At 46.6% G+C, this 19,289-nt stretch overlaps 1 protein-coding gene and 1 long non-coding RNA gene across 2 annotated transcripts in view; one reads left to right on the plus strand and one right to left on the minus strand.

The window, feature by feature from the left end:
• The window catches only part of AFAP1L1 (actin filament associated protein 1 like 1), a 70,810-nt gene extending 54,005 nt beyond the window's left edge, over positions 1 to 16,805 (minus strand). Inside the window, exon 1 of the mRNA XM_030826778.1 lies at positions 16,656 to 16,805. Coding sequence (XP_030682638.1) covers positions 16,656 to 16,671 — 16 coding nt within the window. The 5' untranslated portion in view covers positions 16,672 to 16,805. The remainder of the gene's footprint in view (positions 1 to 16,655) is intronic.
• LOC105739367 overlaps positions 11,941 to 19,289 on the plus strand; it is a 60,406-nt gene continuing 53,057 nt past the window's right edge. Inside the window, exon 1 of the long non-coding RNA XR_001115288.2 lies at positions 11,941 to 12,056. This is a non-coding gene — a long non-coding RNA (uncharacterized LOC105739367). The remainder of the gene's footprint in view (positions 12,057 to 19,289) is intronic.

The following is a 19,289-nucleotide window of genomic DNA, read 5'->3' on the forward strand; positions in this document are numbered from 1 at the left end:
GAAACAGCTTTTGGCTGTGGGACTGGGCTCTCCCAGAATTGTTCCTTTGTCTGCAGATTCCTCCCTGTTGAGCTCACAAAGGAAATGGGTCCAGGAGGAAGTGGAAAACTGTGACACACACGCGTACTCCTCACACAAGATGGCAGCTGTTTCCGCATCCAGCGTCCTGCACCGCCTCCTTCACCAATGGCATGGGGAAGCAGAGTAGTTCCAGGGAGTAATCTGGGATGCCTGATGGTAAAAGCAGGTAGTATTTTCAAGCGCTAAAGTGATGTTCCAGATGTTGTGCTAAGCATTTTGCATGGATTACCTCACTTACTCCTCATAATGACCCTGTGAGGTAGGTTCTGTTTTTGCCTGCGTTTACACACGAGCCAAGTGAGGCTCAGAGAGGCACAGTCATTTGTCTAAAGGCACACAGCTGGCAGGTTAAGATTCAAACCTAGACCTCACTCCAGAGCCCAAGCTTTCAATCGCAGCACTAGCGTACCTTCTGGCCTTCTTTTCATAGGTGTCTCCTACCTGCAAAGCTTGCTGGAACCAGCAGTGAACTCCTCTGACCATACCCCAACTGCTGTTCATTCACCAGGTCGGATGCCTGGCCTGAGGCCTAGGTGAGGCTGGGGATTTCTGCTTTTGAGACGTCTGAGTTTGGGGACCCATCTCACCAACCTCCCTGGGCTGACAGCAAAGCCTCTGACTAGGGGTATGTGGGTTATATAATCAATAATAATAAAGCTACATAATAATAACAGCCAACATGTATTGAACACTTCCTATATGATGGGTACTGTGCCTTACACTTTTACTTCTTTTAAAAAATAGGACCTCATGGCCTGGTGAGGTGGCTTACACCTGTAATCCCAGCACTTTGGGAGGCTGAGGTGGGCAGATCACTTGAGGTCAGGTGTTTGAGACCAGCCTGGCTAACGTGCTAAAAATAACATGTACTAAAAATACAAAAAAAAAAAACCCCAAAAGCAAAAAACCCTCATGTCTGTAGTCCCAGCTACTCAGGAGGCTGAGGCAGGAGAATCGCTTGAACCCAGAAGGCGGAGGCTGCAGTGAGCCAAGATCGCACCCCTGCACTCCAGCCCGGGCAACAGAGTGAGATTCCATCTCAAATAAATAAATAAATAAAAATAAATAATAATAGAACCTCAGGTGGACAAAAATTAATCCTAATCCTTGCTTCATGAGATACTCTCATTATTGGCCCATGCATGCCATATTTTTATTTAGTTATTTATTTATGTAGTTATTTTTGATAATGGAGTAAGCACACACAAACCTACCATTCAAAGCAAAAGCCAGGATCTTGACAATATCTTACATCTAACTTTATGATCCCACCCTCATGCCTCCCCTGCCCAATCTCACTATCATCCTGAATGCTGTGTTCACCATGTCCTTGCTTTCCCCTGTATATAGTTTTAGTACAACCAGATGTACTCCTGAAAATATTATTTAAAATTTTTAGTTTAAAAATTTATTAAAAGAATATATAGTGCTATAGGTAATCTTTTGTGACTTTTTTCTTTAATATTATGCTGCTAAGATTTATCCATATTGCTGCTTGTCATCGTGTTCATTCATTTTGACTGTTACATGCTATTCCATTGTAGGAATATTCTCTGTGCCTAACATTCAGTGCCTTTATCTCATTTGCTCTTTGCAGCAACCCTATATGGTGGGAACTCTTATCCCAGTTCTACTGACAGGAAACTGAGGCCTAGCAAGGTTAAACTTGCCAGAGGCCACAGGAGCCAGGGTTGGAAACTTTCCACCTCCCACAGTGCACTGTGTTTTGGTGCTCTGGAGAAAACACAGGCATTGGAGCCAGAATCTCAGGGCTCAAGCCCCAGATCCACACTTACTGGTTGTGTGACCTTGGGCAAGTCGCTGTGTGTCTCTGAGCCTCAATTTCCTCAACATCAAAGTGGGGTGATCATAACTGCCCTCCCTACCTCCACAGGCCTGTTGTGAGACTCAAGGCTGATGATGCTGGTGAGAAGCAAGAGCGCCCTGTATACTGAAGTTTTATAAATCAGTAAATAGTGATTAATATAAATGTGCCATCCTCTTACCTCCCACTTCCAATCAAACAACGGAACTCATTTGGAATTCAGAAGAGACTGAATAGCACCTCATTCAGAAAAGCAAAGCATTAGGTGGACAATCGGCTTGCAGAAAACTCAGTGTGATCAAGGCATCAGAAAATCATCAACAGATGCTACAGGCTACACTAATAGGAGTATGTGGTTGGCTCTGTTCTATTTAATAGAGTTTAAAAATTATTTTTTACTATTTCTGACCTATTTGCAATATCTGGGACCCTACCCTGGTGCTGTTTGTTTGTGGTATTTCCTCTGCATAATCTGTTTTCCAACTGCTACCTCCTGGTAGCTGTGTGACCTTGGGCAAGTGACTTCTCTGTGTCTGTTTCCACATCTGCAAAATTTGGATAATAATAATACTTATTCCTCACAGGGCTGTTGTGAGGATCCAGTGAGGTGTTACATAAAGTGCTTAGAGAAGTCCTTGATGCATGCCAAGCTGACGATATGATTATTATCTAAAATCTCCCCCCACACCCCAGAAAGTGCTCGCTTATCCTCTGAGAGTTGGTTTAGATGCCACTTCCTCCGGGAGGCTGATCCAGCCTTCCTGGACAGGTGAGATTCCCCTGTTCTATGAGCCAGAGTAGATGACTTGTTCGACATCCACTGTGAATCCATGAGGATTGAGATGATGCTTGACTTCGTATCTGCCCAGTGCTCAGCACAGTAATGGGTACACAGCAGGTGCACTGGGGTGGGGGGCTAAGTGACAACCTGGAATTCATAGAAAGGACCACAGACTAGGGAGGCCCCATGAATCCTGCCTCTGACAAATGTCTCCAAGAACAGAAGGGCTCTTGGGGAGTGGGAGAAGAGAAGGGGTGGAACAGATGTGCTCCCTGGGGAACTGGGGCCTTGGGGAGCAGAAATGGATCAGGAGTGACAGTTCCAAGACCACAATATTAGTGTATAGAAGAACTTTCCGGCAACCTGAACTAAGAGAGGCAGATAGGTATCCCTTTCAAGAGGGATGGGGCCCAGGTGGGATAGTCCCTCGTCAGGAAGGCTAGGGAGGAGTCAGCACAGTGGGTAGCTGTGGCATTGTGAACCCAGGTCAGATGTATCCAACATCAAACCTGGGATTTGGCTTCCCTCACCCAGGCAGGTTTCATCATTTCACCAAGCCTGTTTTCTCAATGTAAGACAGAGATAATAACAGTGCTTACCTCAAAGGGTTGTGGCAAGAAGAAAGGGAGACAATGTATGAAGACTGTATGCATCATGCCAGGTACATATGAATCATGCTTGTAAGGGTTCATTATGATTACTAATGTTGCTGTGGTTGTCAGTGATGAAAGGAAATCAACCAGGGCCTAGACTAGATATTCTAGGTGGAAGGCTGGAAGCTGATCTCAGATGGCCACTCTGACTGTCTGCCCAGGTAGGAAGTCTTCCCTCCTTTCCTTCCCTCTCACCTGCAGAAACCTCTCAGTGTTAAACCTGGATTTGGTTCTGGGCCAGGCCCCCATGAACCTGCCCCATAGGAATCCACCCCTGAATAGGCTCTAGGAGACCCTGGGGTGATTCCTGCCTCCATCACTGGGGTTGAGAATCCAAGAAAACGTTGATCAAAAGTCATGGAAATGGATGTTTTGAGTTTTGAAATGCCCCAAATATCTCTCTGCTTCTGCATTAGACTAACAATTGTGTACAATTAACCCTAACTCAAAGTGGAGAGTTTAAAGTTTTATGTATCTCTGCTTTTAAACATCAAGGTGAGTTGGTCTTACAGTCTGCTGCTCACCTGAGATATTTGCCCTACCTCCTAACTGGCCACCTCTTTCCAATCTCTCCCTTTCCATTCTAATGTGAGCTCACTGCTGGCTTTAATAATTTCCCCAAATTGCAACACATCATAATCTCTTCCTGCTCACAACTCATACACTGCTCCCCAGGGCCCAGAACACCAGTTTTGCTTTGTGACACAGATGATGAAAGATCCTCACATGCCCCATGCACTCCCTGTGGCTTATCCCCAACGTCTCCGTAATCCCATCCCTTCCCAGGATGGGCAGGCAAGGAGCGAGAGCGAAAGTGTCAGAGATAACTTGGATTACTTTCTAATTTATTAAGAAAGGCAGTCATTTCTAAACCTGAGTTTTAGGCATTTGCTTTCTTTTTTCAAAAAGTTGACTGCTTCTTATGTGCTGAGTGCTTTTACTATATGAATCCAATGATCCCTCATCGTAGATAGGAGACTGTTATCTCCATTTTTAGTTGAAGAGACAAACTCAGGGGGTTAAACAAAAGGAGTAGAGCCAGGATTCAAACCCCACGCAACTTGACACCATGGCCAGAGCCCTCAGTTCTCTACTCTCCTGTCTCTATTATTAGTTACAGATTGCAAGCCGCACAACCTCTAAGGACTGGGACACACCCAGTTAGTGACTGGGAGAATACATCCCTACTCTTTGGAAGGACATGGAGGCCCCGTTTCACCTCCACCTGCTCTTCTGGGCTCTCGGCATGCCGCCCCGCTTTGCTTTCTGAGCACGCTTCTGGGCTCTTGTTTCCACGAATTTCTCCATCAGGAATGCCATCTCTGCAGGACTCCTGGCTAGGAAGTGCCCCTTGAAACTTCTGGTCCCTTATATATTCTCTTTGATGGACACTGACTAGATATGACCTCATGTTCCAAGCATCAGTGACCAAGTTTCACTTTCTCTGCCACACTGGGAGATTCAGGGACCCTGAGCTTCCTCTCTGGAACCTCCGAGAGCTGCACCTGGTTGCTGGCTGGAGGTGAGGAAAGGCCATCAGGCTCTCCGGCTTCCTGGCACACTCCCAGGAGATCAGTTTTCTTTTTGGTCCAAGTGGAGCTAAAAAAAAAATCCCCCTTGGTTTTGCATCAGCAGGATCTGCTTTCAGCAAACCCTTCAACAAGAACGGGCAGGAAGAGTAAATATTTATTCTACAAATGAATAAATCTGGTTCCATCTTCAAAAGAAAGCCTTAGTATAAATTATCATAATTTCTCCATTCTAAGATGCCACTGATTTGAATATATTTTCATACTGAACAACAGCTTTTTGAAAAAAAAAAGAGAACAAAACAAATAAATTAAGATGTCAATTGTAAGGTATGTTCTGAGTTTTTTAAAAAAATATATCTGTGTATCAATGAAATAAAAACATATATGGTTTAATTTAATTTTTATTTTCTTCTTTTGGCTTCGGTGCTGTCAGAAAAAAAAATTCTCCAAAACTTTGACTAGGCCACAGTGAAACATGGGCAGATATCAACAATGTGTCCTGGCCAAGTCCCACCACGGAACCTAGGTGGGCTCCAGGTCAGCAAGGGCACTTCCTGGTCACCCATGCACTAATGTAATGGCAGCCCTGAGGCCCTGCAAAGCCAATGGATGGGCTTTCTCCCCAGCAGAAATATGTCCGTGTTCTGCGATACCTGGTGACCACGTTAGTGACATGTGGAAAGCCAAATGAGAACCTGTCAGGTGACCGTAGGCAAGCCACTACTCTTTGTACCTGTTTCCCCAGTTGTAGAATGAATGAGATAGGATTAGGTAAGTGGTTTCCTAATGCTCTTCTGATGAAGCCTATGGGATCTGCATAGCTTCCTTAGGTGCTGCCCAGGGGTAAGAGGGATGGAATGGGCTGTGCTCAGTGTTCCCATTCCCACTTCACCCACGGCAGCTCTGTTGCTTAAGATTTTGTTTGCAAAAGGTTTCTGAGGCCAAAAGTAGTTTGAAAAACACTGGTAAATGGCATTCTGGGGTCTTCCCAAGACTACTCTTGAATACACACTCTCCTATGGTTTAAGGACAGTGCTTCATTCCTCAGTTTGGACACACCCTCAGAATCCTCCTCACCACAGTGCTCCAGGGAGACACTCCCAATCTCTCTACAGTCTAATCCAGGGGTTGGCCAACTTTTTCGGTAAAGGACAAGATACTACATATTTTAGGCTTTGTTGGCCTCTGTTTCAACTACCCAACTCTGTCCTTACAGTGAGAAAGCAGCCATAGACAATATATAATGAACAGGTGTGGCTGTGTTCCAAGAAAACTTTCTTTACAAAGACAGGTAGCAGGCCAGATTTTGCCCCTGGGCTGAGGTCTGCTGGTCCCTGCACTGTAATACTTCAACCTTAATGGTGAAGGAACTGAAGCCCAAGAGGGGAATTCAAGAACTTGGTTAGGATCCTCATCTCCTGGCAGTGAATTGCTTCCATCACACTACACTACTCATTTAGCTGTGACTCTTGCCCTAAGTTGAACTGCACGCATCTGGGGACTACATGGTTGAGGGAATGGCGCCTGGAAAAGGCACGTGTTCCATTTCTCTCTTTCAGGAGATCAGTTTTCCTCTAGGTTCTTAGAGGGCTATAAAAAGCCCCCAAGCTTGCCTCCTGTGAGGCAATTCCCCAGAACTGGTATGACTGCAATGTGGTGCCACATTCTGCCCCCGCCACAGCCTGACAGCTGTGCCAGGGACAAGAATCACACCAGGCCAGCTCTGCACCTTCACTCCCTACTTGGGGCAAGGCTGGGATTCCCCGAATGGAATTTTAGATGGAGGACAGACCCCGGCTGGGCCCTCCCGGCTCAGCCTCTTTGTTAATTCCAGGAGAATGAGAGCTTCATGAATGCTGAATACCAGAACTCCAAGGGCCACAGCGGGAAGAGTGTGAAGGATAAGAAATAAAACCTCACGCAGGCTGCCTGGCTATACCCCTTCATCAATAAAGGATGTTCCCTAGAATTATTCAGACCTCCTTTTCCTCCTCGTCTTCTCGGCACCCTCCTTGTCCCCACTTAGAAATCTTTACCTAGTCAGCCCATCTTAACTAGCAAGTCCTTCGTATATCTAACCTGGGGATAATCCTCCAACATTCATGGAGAAGCAGCGGAGAGCAATGGTAAAGAACTCAGGTATGGAGGTGAGTTGCGCTGCATAAATGGGCATTTCAAAGCCTCAGTTTCTTCATGTATAAAATGGGAATATGACAGTATCTATTGAGTCATGGTGGGCTTTCAGCAATAAGTACACTTGACTGTAACTATTAAGCATTTGCTGTGTGTTAGACACTGGGAATATGGCACAAAAGATACTCCTAGGCCTCAGGACTCATTCACACATAAAACAGATATTTCAACAAGTGTGGTGAAAACTTCTAAAAGCCCAGTCTGAGGAGGGTGGTGGTAACCCAAAGTCAGGAGAGACCTAGAGGTGGATGTGGCAGGGAGATGACTCTGAGCTGCATCTTTCAGGAAGGGGGAAGAGCAGAGTCATCTGTTTGAACCTTAGTTATTGCATCTGTCCAATGGGGAGAATGTCTCTGCTATCTACTTCATAGGGCCATCATCAGGGTCAAGAGATGCCACAGAAGAGAAACTCAGGGCTGGAAGGGTCTCCAGAAAAAAGAATTTAGTGGGTCAATTCTCTGTCTGATGAGTCCCCCATTACACAGGTTCCTTTTTGCCCCACCGTGAATGGCTGCTAAGTGACAGTGTGTATGATCACATGGGCAGGGGTTGTCCAGCCTCTGCACAAAGCACTCTGTGGATGATGTGCAATGTCCCTGAAGCTAAGCTGAAATGAAGATAACTGGTGAATGTCAAAGTGCTTCTAAAAGTTAAAAACTTTATAAAAATGTATGTTCTCATAACACGGAAGCGAGCGGCTGAGTCAGGGCTTGGATTTGGGTGTTCTGCTTCCATGTCCAGATCCATTTCCATTCTGGCACTCTGTGCTGGGATATTTATTGGAGGCTGGAGTTCACATCACCTGGGAGTCCATGGTGGAGGGCAGGGGAGGGAAGGGGAAGGAGAAGCCAAGATAAACACAATGCATCTCCGAAGGTCCATTTTGTACAAAGAGATTTTGAGAGGGTGACAGAAGGGGTTAGATATATTATGGATGCCAACAAAAAATTTTCATGGCTTTTTAAAGATAAAATGAGACATTTCATGCTTTCAGAGGTTGCTTTGGGTAACAGACCCAGACCCTAGAGTCTCATTCAGTTGAAAAGTGTGAAAGACAGAACTAGAAGCAGGTGTTTGAGCAAGGTCAAGGGTCAAGATAAAAGCAGTGCATGAAAACAGTAATTATCACCCTTGTGTGTGATAATTACTTGTGATTACATCAGAATCACCTGGTGGGTGTGCTTAAAAAAAAAAAAAAAAAAGCAGATTCCCAAACCTCTGACCCACTGATCAAATCTTTGTGGGTGTATTTTCAGTAGGCTCCACAGGGGGTGATTCTGAGCCCAGCTGGATTTGAGAACCACTGCTTTAGATAAATAGGGAAAGGTCCTTCAGGCAGGCTGGAGAAGGCAAGAGCAGAAACAGGAAGCTCCTATCCGAGGCAACAGGATACAGAAGCCATCCAAGATAGATTTCCCAATAATAGTCAACAGGATTTGGGATTTGATTGTATAAAGGATGAAGGCAAAGGAAATGATGGATAATGATGAAGTCTACATTTCTGTCCCTAAAGTGAGAATCATTGACGTGGAGAATCCTGGAGTTGAAAGTGGCCATATCCAACTTCTACTCCGTGAACTGTGTACTCTCACTTTCATTTATTCATCATCTCAACAAACATTTATTGAGCACCTACTATGCATCAAGCATTACACTAGGTCCTGGGGGAAGGGCAGAGAGCAAGGAGAGAAGAGCCCTGCCCCAACAGAGCTCATATGAACAGCTAATTCAAGCCCACAGTGAACTGTGATTGAGAAGTGCAGGGTGCTCTGAACATCTACAACAGGGATGTATCTTGGGAGATTGGGAAACATTGCCTCGAGGAAGTCATATTTCAGCAGTGAGCTAAGGAAGAGCAAGGGTGAACCAGGTGAAGGCATAAAATATTCAAAGATGCAAGGAGCAGGGCCAGTGTGAGAAGAGCCCAGGGCAAGAGGTAGGTGGGGGTCCAAAGCGAGCTGGCAAAGTGTGCAAAGGGCAGACAGGGCAGGCCTGAGGCACCACAAGGACAGTAGCTGATGTTTTACAAACAATGAGAAACCACTGAAGGGTTTAAGCATAATCAGACCAGTAGCTGTAAATAACTGTCCTTAATTGCATCAGGCAGTCTCCCCAAATTCCGTCCTTAAGCATAGATAATTCATAAGTCCTATTAAAAGCTATAATATACTGTACATTTAAATAAAAAAAAGAATGCTTTAGGTTGAAACATACACTCCTAGAAGTCCTGTTCTCTACATTGTGCAAAAGGGTCAAGCTGCGAAAGCTTCTTGAATTTTACGTGAGAGTAGTCCTTAAGCTACATACTAAGCCATTCTGTGGCTTCCCTGATCTGTGGCCACTCAAACTTTGACTCATCACATCCCTACGCAACTTGTATTCTACCATTGAACAGTTCTTTTCATTTGTATGCTTCTCTTAGATTGAGCCCAAACTGGCCTCTGTTTAATCTCCTTCTGGAGAAACTTTCTATTACCTCTTCTACAGGACAACGAATTTGAGAACTGATTCCATGTCCCCACTTCAACTTTAGTCTTGTTCACAAACACCCCCATTTCCTTCAATAACTTCTCATGTGGCTGAGTTGTTAGCATAAAAAGAGAAACAGGAAGGGTCATCTGATTTGGTGGTGAATAAGATGAGTTCAAAATTGGGTCACCCAAAGCGGAGTTGACCTCGGAATGGAAATGTACTATAGGCAGGAGGTCATGAGGAACTGGAGGCCAAATCATGGCTGGTGATGGACATCTGAGAGTTACTCTCATAGAGGGGTTAGTTCTTCATAGGAGTGAGTGTAGCGAGAGGGCTGAGGTGGTCAGGAGATCAGCGGAGAGAGGGGCAAGTGCCATTAAAGAAGACAGAGCAAGAAGATAGAGACAGAGCAAGAGGGAAGATAGAGCAAGTGGGAGAAGATGGGAAATAACAATAAGTAAGCACCTACTATGGGCCAGGCACTGGGAGCTGGGCAAATATTATTGCATTTCAGTCTCTCAACTATGGGTGTCATTCTTCTTGCTTTACAGACTAAGGAAACAACTTGGCTGGGTAACTTGTCTTAGTGTGGGAGAAGCCCAGAGGCTATGAGCACCTATAACATTGGGATGGGGCAGGGAGAAGGCAGAAAAGGCTTCCTGGAGGGATGAGGCAGTGGTTATTTAACCTAGACTTATTCGACCCCCAAATCCGTGATTTTCACATCTCTGCAAATTAGGAGAATACATCAGAAAGGAGTAGTGGCTCAACAGAGCTAGAGGCCAGGAGATGGGATTTGATGGAGGTGAAAGGCTAGACTTTGGTCCAAAGGAAGTGGAAGCCATTTGTGATCCTTCAGAGAGGGCTCTCAGTGGAGGGTGTGATTGGAAGTGAGGCTGCAGGAGGTGAAAGGAGTGTGCAAGAGGAGTTGCTGACCATTTGTTTGAGAAGTTTGGCCAGGAAAGGAAGGAGGAAAATACTGGGGTTTGGTGAGGGGTGTTGCACACAGATGGGTTCACTTTTTTGTTTGGTTCTGAGGTTTTCTTGAAGATTAAGAAGGGTGTGAGAAGCTGATGGTATCTAAAACCAGGACTGTTTTTCTGGACCAAAGATGAGAATGGAGTAATGATATGTTCTTGGCAGAGGGTGGGAGGGAGGAACTTACTTGGCAGAATACTCACTCATGTGAAAACGGGAGTTTGAAACTGATATTTGAGGGAGAGGCTGGCAAAACTTTGACAAAAATGGAGAAGCCAAACAGCTTCTGTGGGAGACAAAGAAATGGAAGCAGTGCCCAGTGACCAGGAGAAGCCTCCACAGGGAACAGAGTTAAGTCATACGGCCCCGTATGACTCCTTACACCCATTGCAGAGTGTGGTTAAATTCTGAGTGCTAGACTACATGTATTACTCTTGCCATTACATTCCAAATGAAGACACTGAAGGGTCAGAGAAAGTGACTGCCCAAGGTCATACAAAAAGTTGCAGTCAAAACTCAAACCCAAATCTGTCCATTCTCTGAACGACTCAGCTCCACTGAGTCCCAACACTGACAAAGATGACCTCATGAAATATGTTTGGATCAAAAAGATGATTCGAATATGGATAAGGGTTCCTTTCAAAAGACCATTACCATAGAAGGAGTAGGAAATGAACTTGGATGTCAGGGAAGAGGTATGTCTGCATGGAAATGCACAGCCTTGGGGACAGAAGTTGGGTCTCAAGTCACTGCAGGGGGAGCTCATCATACAGATTAGCTACAGGCTGCTTGGTCAATGGACACTATAGGGAAGACATGGTCTTCCTAATTTGGATCTCAAAAGCTGGTTCAACGGAGGCAAGACACAGGCAGAATGGATTCTTAGATCATCTGTTGAGCAATGAAAATCTCATTCCATGAAAAGAAGAGCATCAGATTATTTCTTGAGTTGCCCAGTAGACAACATGATCTCCCCAAGAACACAGAATGCAGCAAAAGAAACTCATGTCTTGGGTTCAATTCAACTGCAGTAGTTGAAAAAGAACCAGTTGCGAAGGGGAAAGGAAAGGAACCTTGGGGGAAATCAATCACTCCACATGAGCCTGGGAGATCAGATATAATGTTGGACATTAAGAAGGCAAATTTAAAAAAAAAATCAGAAAAAATTCAGACCATAGCCTTAAAGAGATGATGATTCAAGAAGAACGAAAAGTTCACAAAAGCAAAACTGTGATGACAGCCATAGTCAGTAGGCATGAATAGAGAGACTATATAACAGAAAATGAACATTTTGGTCACTCAGAAATGTCATTTGGACAGTGGTCCAGTTACTGAAGGTCATAAGTGGATTTCCAAGAGACAAGCACCATAAGGGATCACCGTGATACAAACAAGATTATAACCTGTTCCCTGTCTTTGAGTTGTACACAAAGCTGTCTAATTCAGTACTTAAAACAGAGCAGGGACTCAAAAAGCAACATCAAAGTTGGAGTAGCTTGTGGAAGAAGCAAGTGAAGTTCTGTAAAGCAGTCTTATTAATGGTGAGTGTGGTAAAAAAAAAAATTGTAATTACTAAAATAGCCAGCATTTATTGAGTGGATCCCCTATGCTAGATATTATTTGTAGGTTATTTATAACAAATCCAAGAAATAGGTGTTATCAGTATCCATAATTTATCCTCATCTGCGGGTGGTGCCATTTGCTTTAGATGTATGATGTGGGAGACAGGGACAGAGAGTTAATTAACTTGTCCTGTAGAAGGTGGTGTCCATAGACATTGGCTTTACCTGATGGTTGATTCTCTTGTATGGTATTTGTGAATCAGGATACCCTCTGGAAGGATTGCCATTATGATATAAGTGGTTTCTATGTCTATTACTGTGTTATATGAATCCTTTTCTCTCCCCATGGGAAGACACATATCCTGTTAGAAGAGAAATTCTGCCTTCCACGTTTGTTTCCATTCTCAAGTCACTTGACTTTGATGCTGAGCTTTTTATGCTCAGCATATTCACAGCAATTGCTGTGAAATATCTGAATAGTGCAGCTTAAGTGCCATGGAGAAGTCTGGGGCCTGAAACAGGGAGATTTGACATGTAGGTTCTGCTCTAAGGCTTGGGCAGGTCACTTGCCACCAAGGAGGCAGTCAGCAGCAAGCTTAAGATCAGGACTTTGATATGGAGACAGCTGGGTTTGAACCCCAGCTCTGTGTCTCACATGGAGAATGAATGCGCATGTCAGTGACCTAAGCTTGTTGTTATGGACTGAATTGTGTCCCTCCCAAATGCATATGTTGAAGCCCTAACCCCAAGTGTGACTGTATTTGGAGACAGGGTCTTTATGGAGGTAATTAAGGTTAAATGAGGTTGTAAGGGTGGAGCTCTAATCCAATAGGACCGGTGTCCTTATAAGAAGAGACGGCCGTGCCCGGTGGCTCACGCCTGTAATCCCAGCACTTTGGGAGTCCGAGGCAGGTGGATCACCAGGTCAGGAGATGGAGACCATCCTGGCTAACATGGTGAAACCTCGTCTCTACTAAAAATACAAAAAAATTAGCTGGGCATGGTGGTGGGTGCCTGTAGTCCCAGCTACTCGGGAAGCTGAGGAAGGAGAATGGTGTGAACCGGGGAGGTGGAGCTTGCAGTGAGCGGAGATTGCGTCACTGCACTCCAGCCTGGGCGACAGAGTGAGACTCCGTCTCAAAAAATAAATAAATAAATAAAAAGAAGAGGAAGAGACACCAGAGATCTTTCTCTGGATGCACAGAGAAGAGGCCACGAAGGGACACAGCAAAAAGTGTCCTACAAGCCAGGAAGAGAGGCCCCACCAGACACTAACCCTGACTGCACCTTGATCTTAGACTTCCAGCATCCGGAACTGTGAGAAAATTAATTTCTGTTGTTGCAGCCATCCAATCTGTGTATTCTGTTATTGCAGCCCTTACTGGCTAATACCCCAGCCAAGCCTGCTTTCCCCTCCAGCTCATAGGCCCCATCCTACGGGTTGTTCTGAGAGGAGCCACATAAGAAGCTGAGGACAGTGCCTGGCACATGGCAAGAGTTCGATGATTTCAGTTACTATCGTGAATACCGATGTGTGGTTTCTTCCCTAGTCAGCTGCGCATGACAATCCCACCTCTCACATAATAGGCAGGAAGCTGAAACGAGACCTGTGCTTCTTAAGCCTTCCCTGATGACAGAAGAGAGTGCACACCTGCCTGGGAACAGGGGCACAAGAAAGGTCTGCTGGAATACTTTTTTTTTTTTTTTTTTTGAGATGGAATCTCGCTCTGTCACCCAGGCTGGAGTGCAATGGCTCGATCTCGGCTCACTACAACCTCCGCCTCCCAGGTTCAAGCGATTCTCCTGTCTCAGCCTCCCGAGTAGCTGGGATTACAGGCGCCCGCCACCACGCCCAGCCAAGTTTTGTATTTTTAGTAGAGATGTGGTTTCACCATGTTGGGCAGGCTGCTCTCGAACTCCTGACCTCAAGTGATCCACCCACCTTGGCCTCCCAAAGTGCTGGGATTACAGGCGTGAGCAGAATACTTGTTGAAGTCTCATGTTTTATCTTAAAAATGCATGCAGATTTTGCATTCTGATTCATAACACGGTTGTGTTTGCAATTATTTATCAGAGTAGAGAACTGAGGACCCAGACAGTTAAACTGATCTTGTGTGCCCAGCCACAAGACCACTTTACTTGAGATGGCCTTTGTAAGTCACCAAGAACTGATCTGAGTATACTTAGTACTATTCTCAAATTGATTACTTGTACAGCAATGTTGATTTTTAAAAAGAGAATACTACTAAGTATTGCTGTACAAGTAATCCGTTTGAGGTGCACTATAAAGTGTGTTGTATTTTACTAATTAAACCGCTGCTGGAGCTCCTCACTGTGCACTATGTGCCAGGCGCAGTGTCAGCGGATTGATCACAATAGATCCACTCCTTGCCTTCCTGAAGCTTACTTCCGGGTAGGGAGGCCGACACTAAACAGTCAGATAACTACGTCTACAAAGTTGCGACAAGAGGTGTAAAGGAAGATAGTAGGCTAGAAAAGCCTGCAGGGAGAGAGCAGGTCAGTGCCCTCCTAGGCTCTCAGCACCAAGGGATTCCTGGGAAATCTGGCTTCCTAGGAAAAGTGCTCTGGAGGCAGCCTTCTGACGTGGAGGTTGTTGGTTACCAAGTATTTAAAGTGAAGTGAACTATTGTCACTCTGTCTTAGGATGACACAGTGCACTTTCCACAAGCCTGGGTAGGCCTAGGTATGGATTTTTGTACTGCAGATCAGACAGGGTGGTTTAAAAACTGGTGGGGAGTGGGGGTGGTGGAGAGGTGGGGGAAGTGGCGGGCGACTAGGAGTGTGAAGGGGACGGGGGATGGTGGTATTTGCTTTAGACGCATGATGCGGGAGGTGGGAACAGCAGGACTGAGGGGTGTGGGAGGTGCCTCTTCTCTGTTTTTCCTCCCTGATGTACACTCTACACACTTGCCTAGAAATCAGTTAACAGGTGAGAACTGCTTTACAAATCTAGGCCTCAGTTGCTAAAGAACCAAACAGAGGCCCCCTCTCTTTCCTGCCTGCCCTTCCCAGTCCCTGAAGGAGAAGGTGAATGCAGTATTTTGTGTTGGGGAGGGGCAGGTGAGGAGGTTGAACTGGAAGCCAGGAGTCCCCTCTGGCCCTCTGAGCTCGCCAAGACTGACTTTCCGTGTAACAGGACTAAGGGAGGTTACCCCACACCTGCTCCCGGCTCATCCCTGCCCCATTGCCTCCTAATTGCTCCCATGCCCCTGTTCCCTCTTTTTTTTCCTCCCTTCAGGGGCTCAGCACAGCAAACAGGCAGATGGGGGATAGGTGTGAGATTATCGTGGGGAGGGGAAGGAATTTTCCATTATTAACAACAACAACACTCCACCTGTTGGCACAGCACTCACTAGTTTATCTAGTGCCTTCACACCTGTGATCTCTTTGGATCCCAGAGGTGCAGACTGAAACCCTGGGGTTCTGATTCCCAGCATTTGACACTGTTCACGTGTCCGAGCAGGCCACTTCTTTACAGACACACACATGCCCATTTGGCCATTGCCAAAGGCCATGTCTAGACCTTTACTTAAAATGGGCGCTGCCAGGCGCGGTGGCTCACGCCCGCCCGTAATCCCAGCACTTTGAGAGGCCGGGGCCGGTTGATCACCTGAGGTCAGGAGCTCCAGACCAGCCTGGCCAATATGGTGAAACCCCATCTATACTAAAAATACAAAAATTAGCCGGATGTAGTGGCGCATGCCTCTAATGCCAGCTACTCGGGAGGCTGAGGTAGGAGAATCGCTTGAACCCGGGAGGCGGAGGTTGCAGTGGGCCAAGATCGCGCCACCTCACTCCAGCCTGGGCAACAAGAGCGAAACTCCGTCTCAAACAAAACAAAACAAACAGAAAAAGAGGTGCGCTAGCCCCCTACGAATGCTGCCCTCTCGGCTCATGTCAATCTCAATTTCAGTAAGTCCCCTCCACTTCTGTGAAACGTCTACCAAATACACTGGAAAAGGGTCGGCAAGGTGCCTTGGAGACCATCTAGTCCAACTTTGTCGCTGGTCCAGAGAGAAGGGCTTGGGCCGAGGACACAGCTGGTGCGGGATAGAACCACCCTTGCCTCCTCCCTCCCTTGCGCACACATGCACACGCGCGCCTGCTCACGGCGCTCCTCCTTCTCGCAATGCCCTAGGCAGCTGCAAACTTCGGTCCCCTGGAGCTTCTCCCTAGAGGCTGCCCACAGCCGGTGTTTCGGGAGTTGAACCTGTACACCTTGTTTTCCCCTTTAGAGTGGAATGAGGTGGGAGGAGCTCGCTGTCCTCCGGAATCTAGAGGGGGATCTTTTATGAAGTTACAAATCCTTAGCCTAGGAAAACTCTGATTTCACACACGAGAGGCGAGTTGGCCCCAGGACACGAGCGATGACACGCACCGGGTTGTCCCGGCAACAGAAGGCACCTTTGCATAAGCGCCGCGTCTCCCAGTCCCCTCCGAGCGTTCCTCAGCCCCCGCCCCACCGCCCACCTCCCTCCTCCTCTCCGGCTTCAGATCGTCCGGTCTCCCTTTCCCGCCCGGCGCAGCAACAAGTGCGGGCGTCGCGGCCCCTCTTACCCTGGCCTCGGTCCATGGCGCCGGCCCGGTCCCCGGGGAACGGGCTGCAGGGCGCAGGGGCTCCGGAGCGGCTGGTGGCGGCGGCGGGCGCGCTGCGCTCTCAGGCCAGCCCAGCGGCCGGCGCTCTCTGCGGTCCCCTCCCCCAGACAGGATGCTCGCCGGCCGCCCGCGCCCCCGCCCCCGCCCCCGCCCCGCCCCGCCCCGCCCCGCCCACGCCTGCCCCTCAGCGCTGCTCCCGGAATAGACCCGAGCACGCCTCGCCGCCTGGGCCGCAGCCCGCTGTCCCGTGGTGCAGCACACGCCCGCGCCGCGCCCTGCCGCTCGCTCGCCCTCCACGGCGCTCCCGCTTGGGCTTGGAGGACCCTTTTCCCAGTCCGCACGCGTTCGTTCCCGCGCCTGCGCGGCCTGCCCCAGCCCGGACCCAGGAGATGTGCGGCTTTGCTTGCGCTCCGCTAGCGGTGGGGTCTTACCAGCGCACCCCTCAGCCGGCTCCATGCCGGAATGCGGAGACTGTTGGAGCGCGTTTTTATCCTATGGAATCAAAACCCCCTTCCCTGCAGCCGCCACCCATTTCCTGGCTTTGGGCTTGTCTTCTCCATTTGCCGCGGGTCTTTTTTGAGCACCTTCTAAGCCAGACAGTGGGCCCGCGGCGATGCCGGTGCAATGTCGGTGGTGTTGCGAAAGAGGAGTTAAATAATAACAAAGATCTTCAGAAAGAAAAGCACCTGGGAAAGGGAGAAAGAGAGGCTTACTGAAAGGTAGGCAAGAGCTTGGGACACTTTCAACTTTTGAGGTTCCTTGTGTACTAAAACGTGAAATTATACGAGGATCTGGGAGAATTCAGAAAAAGAACAGAAGAATGAATAACACGTGAAAACATGCAAAACAGCGTGATAAAAAATGTGGAAATGAATACTTTTAGCATACAAAATACAGTGCAATATAAGTGTACTTTTCGCAAGATTGTAGAAAATATTGCTATGATCAGTGTGGAACAGTAATGGGATCTAAGTTTAAAGCTGTATGAAGAATGTCAACTTATTCACCTTATTAGTATATCCCTGTGAAAATAGGTCTCACTCATTTATACACAATATCAAATGTCTGACTTTAAGACCCTTCATAAAGTCCAGGACCAATTGTTCTCCTAGACACCGCTCCTCCCACCATGGGCCAGGCCATGGTTTTCAGCTTTGAGCTGGCCACTGTTCCCTACTTAGAACATTCTGGAACCGGGAACACCTACCACAAAGGTATGGAGGCAAGAAAAGGCCTGGGAAAGACCCTCCTGTACTTTCCTGGACTGGGAATATTTTCTTTTCTTCTTCTTTTTTTTTTTTCTTGAAAAGTCTCGCTTTGTCGCCGAGGCTGGAGTGCAGTGGCGCAATCTCGGCTCACTGCAACTTCCGCCTCCCGGATTCAAGCAATTCTCTTGCCTCAGCCTCCTGGGTAGCTGGGATTACAGGCGCCCACCATCACTCCCGGCAAATTTTTGTATTTTTAGTAGAGACGACGTTTCGCCATGTTGGTTAGGCTGGTCTCGAACTCCTGACCTCAGGTGATCCACCTGCCTCGGCCTCCCAAAGTGCTGGGATTACAGGCGCGAGCCACCGCGCCTGGCCGGGGATATTTTCTCTATTGCTTTTATGGGCAAATTAAAATTGACATTGTCTTAAAATATTGCATCAGTGATTTATTTAGTGTGTATGTGTGTGAGCACTCAGACCAAATGTGATGTCATGAACAGTGTATGAAAACTTGTGCATGACTCTTGTTCTGTTAGTTTGGTGCAAAAATAATAGTGGTTTTTGCCACTGAAAGTAATGGCAAAAAACGCTATTACTTTTGCACCAAGCTAAATACTACATAGTATAATAACTTTTCGTCAATGAGGTTTTCTTGCTCATCTGTGCTATGGGAAGCCTCATACTGTAAGTCCTCACAGGACTGTTGGTAGGGCAAATGAAATAATACAAACCCACTTTATAAACCACAAACAGCTATAAAATATGAGCCATTATTATTTTCTGAGTTCCTTTTTGTTGCTGTCCCCTTTTCCAATTTGAAAAGGTCCGTTTCGATTCTAAAGCAGCCAACCAACAATTTACCAGTGGATTAAGTTTTAAAAGTTTATTGTTTGAACTCTGAAACACTTGGAAACAAGGCCATAAACTGTATCTTAAGTTCTCAGGATAGCTCACTAATTCTTCTAAAAACGTAATATTTCACTTCAAATAATTTAGAAAAACAGTATGAAATGTTACTATTGCAAAAACAGACGGAGGCTTTTGTAAAGATTTTTATTTTTATAATGTTTAAAAAAATATTTAAGACAGAGACGAGGTTTCACTATGTTGCCCAAGCTGGTCTCGAACTTCTGAGATCAAGTGCTTCTCCCACCTCGGCCTCCCGAAGTGCTAGGATGACAGGCATGAGCCACCACGCCCGCCCTGTAGAGATGTTTAGAGAACTTTCAGAAACTTTCAAGGACTTTGGAGATATATTACAGAGAATTGGAACAAAAAAAGTAAAAAAGGCTAAGGAAAATGTACATGTGTCCATGGAATAATTTATGGAGTGGAATTAACTGAGCTGTGGTCTGGGAAGGATATAGAAATGGGAGAACACAGTCTG

This window comes from Nomascus leucogenys, chromosome 2 (genome assembly GCF_006542625.1).
Source record: "Nomascus leucogenys isolate Asia chromosome 2, Asia_NLE_v1, whole genome shotgun sequence".
Classification (NCBI taxonomy): Eukaryota; Metazoa; Chordata; class Mammalia; order Primates; family Hylobatidae; genus Nomascus; species Nomascus leucogenys.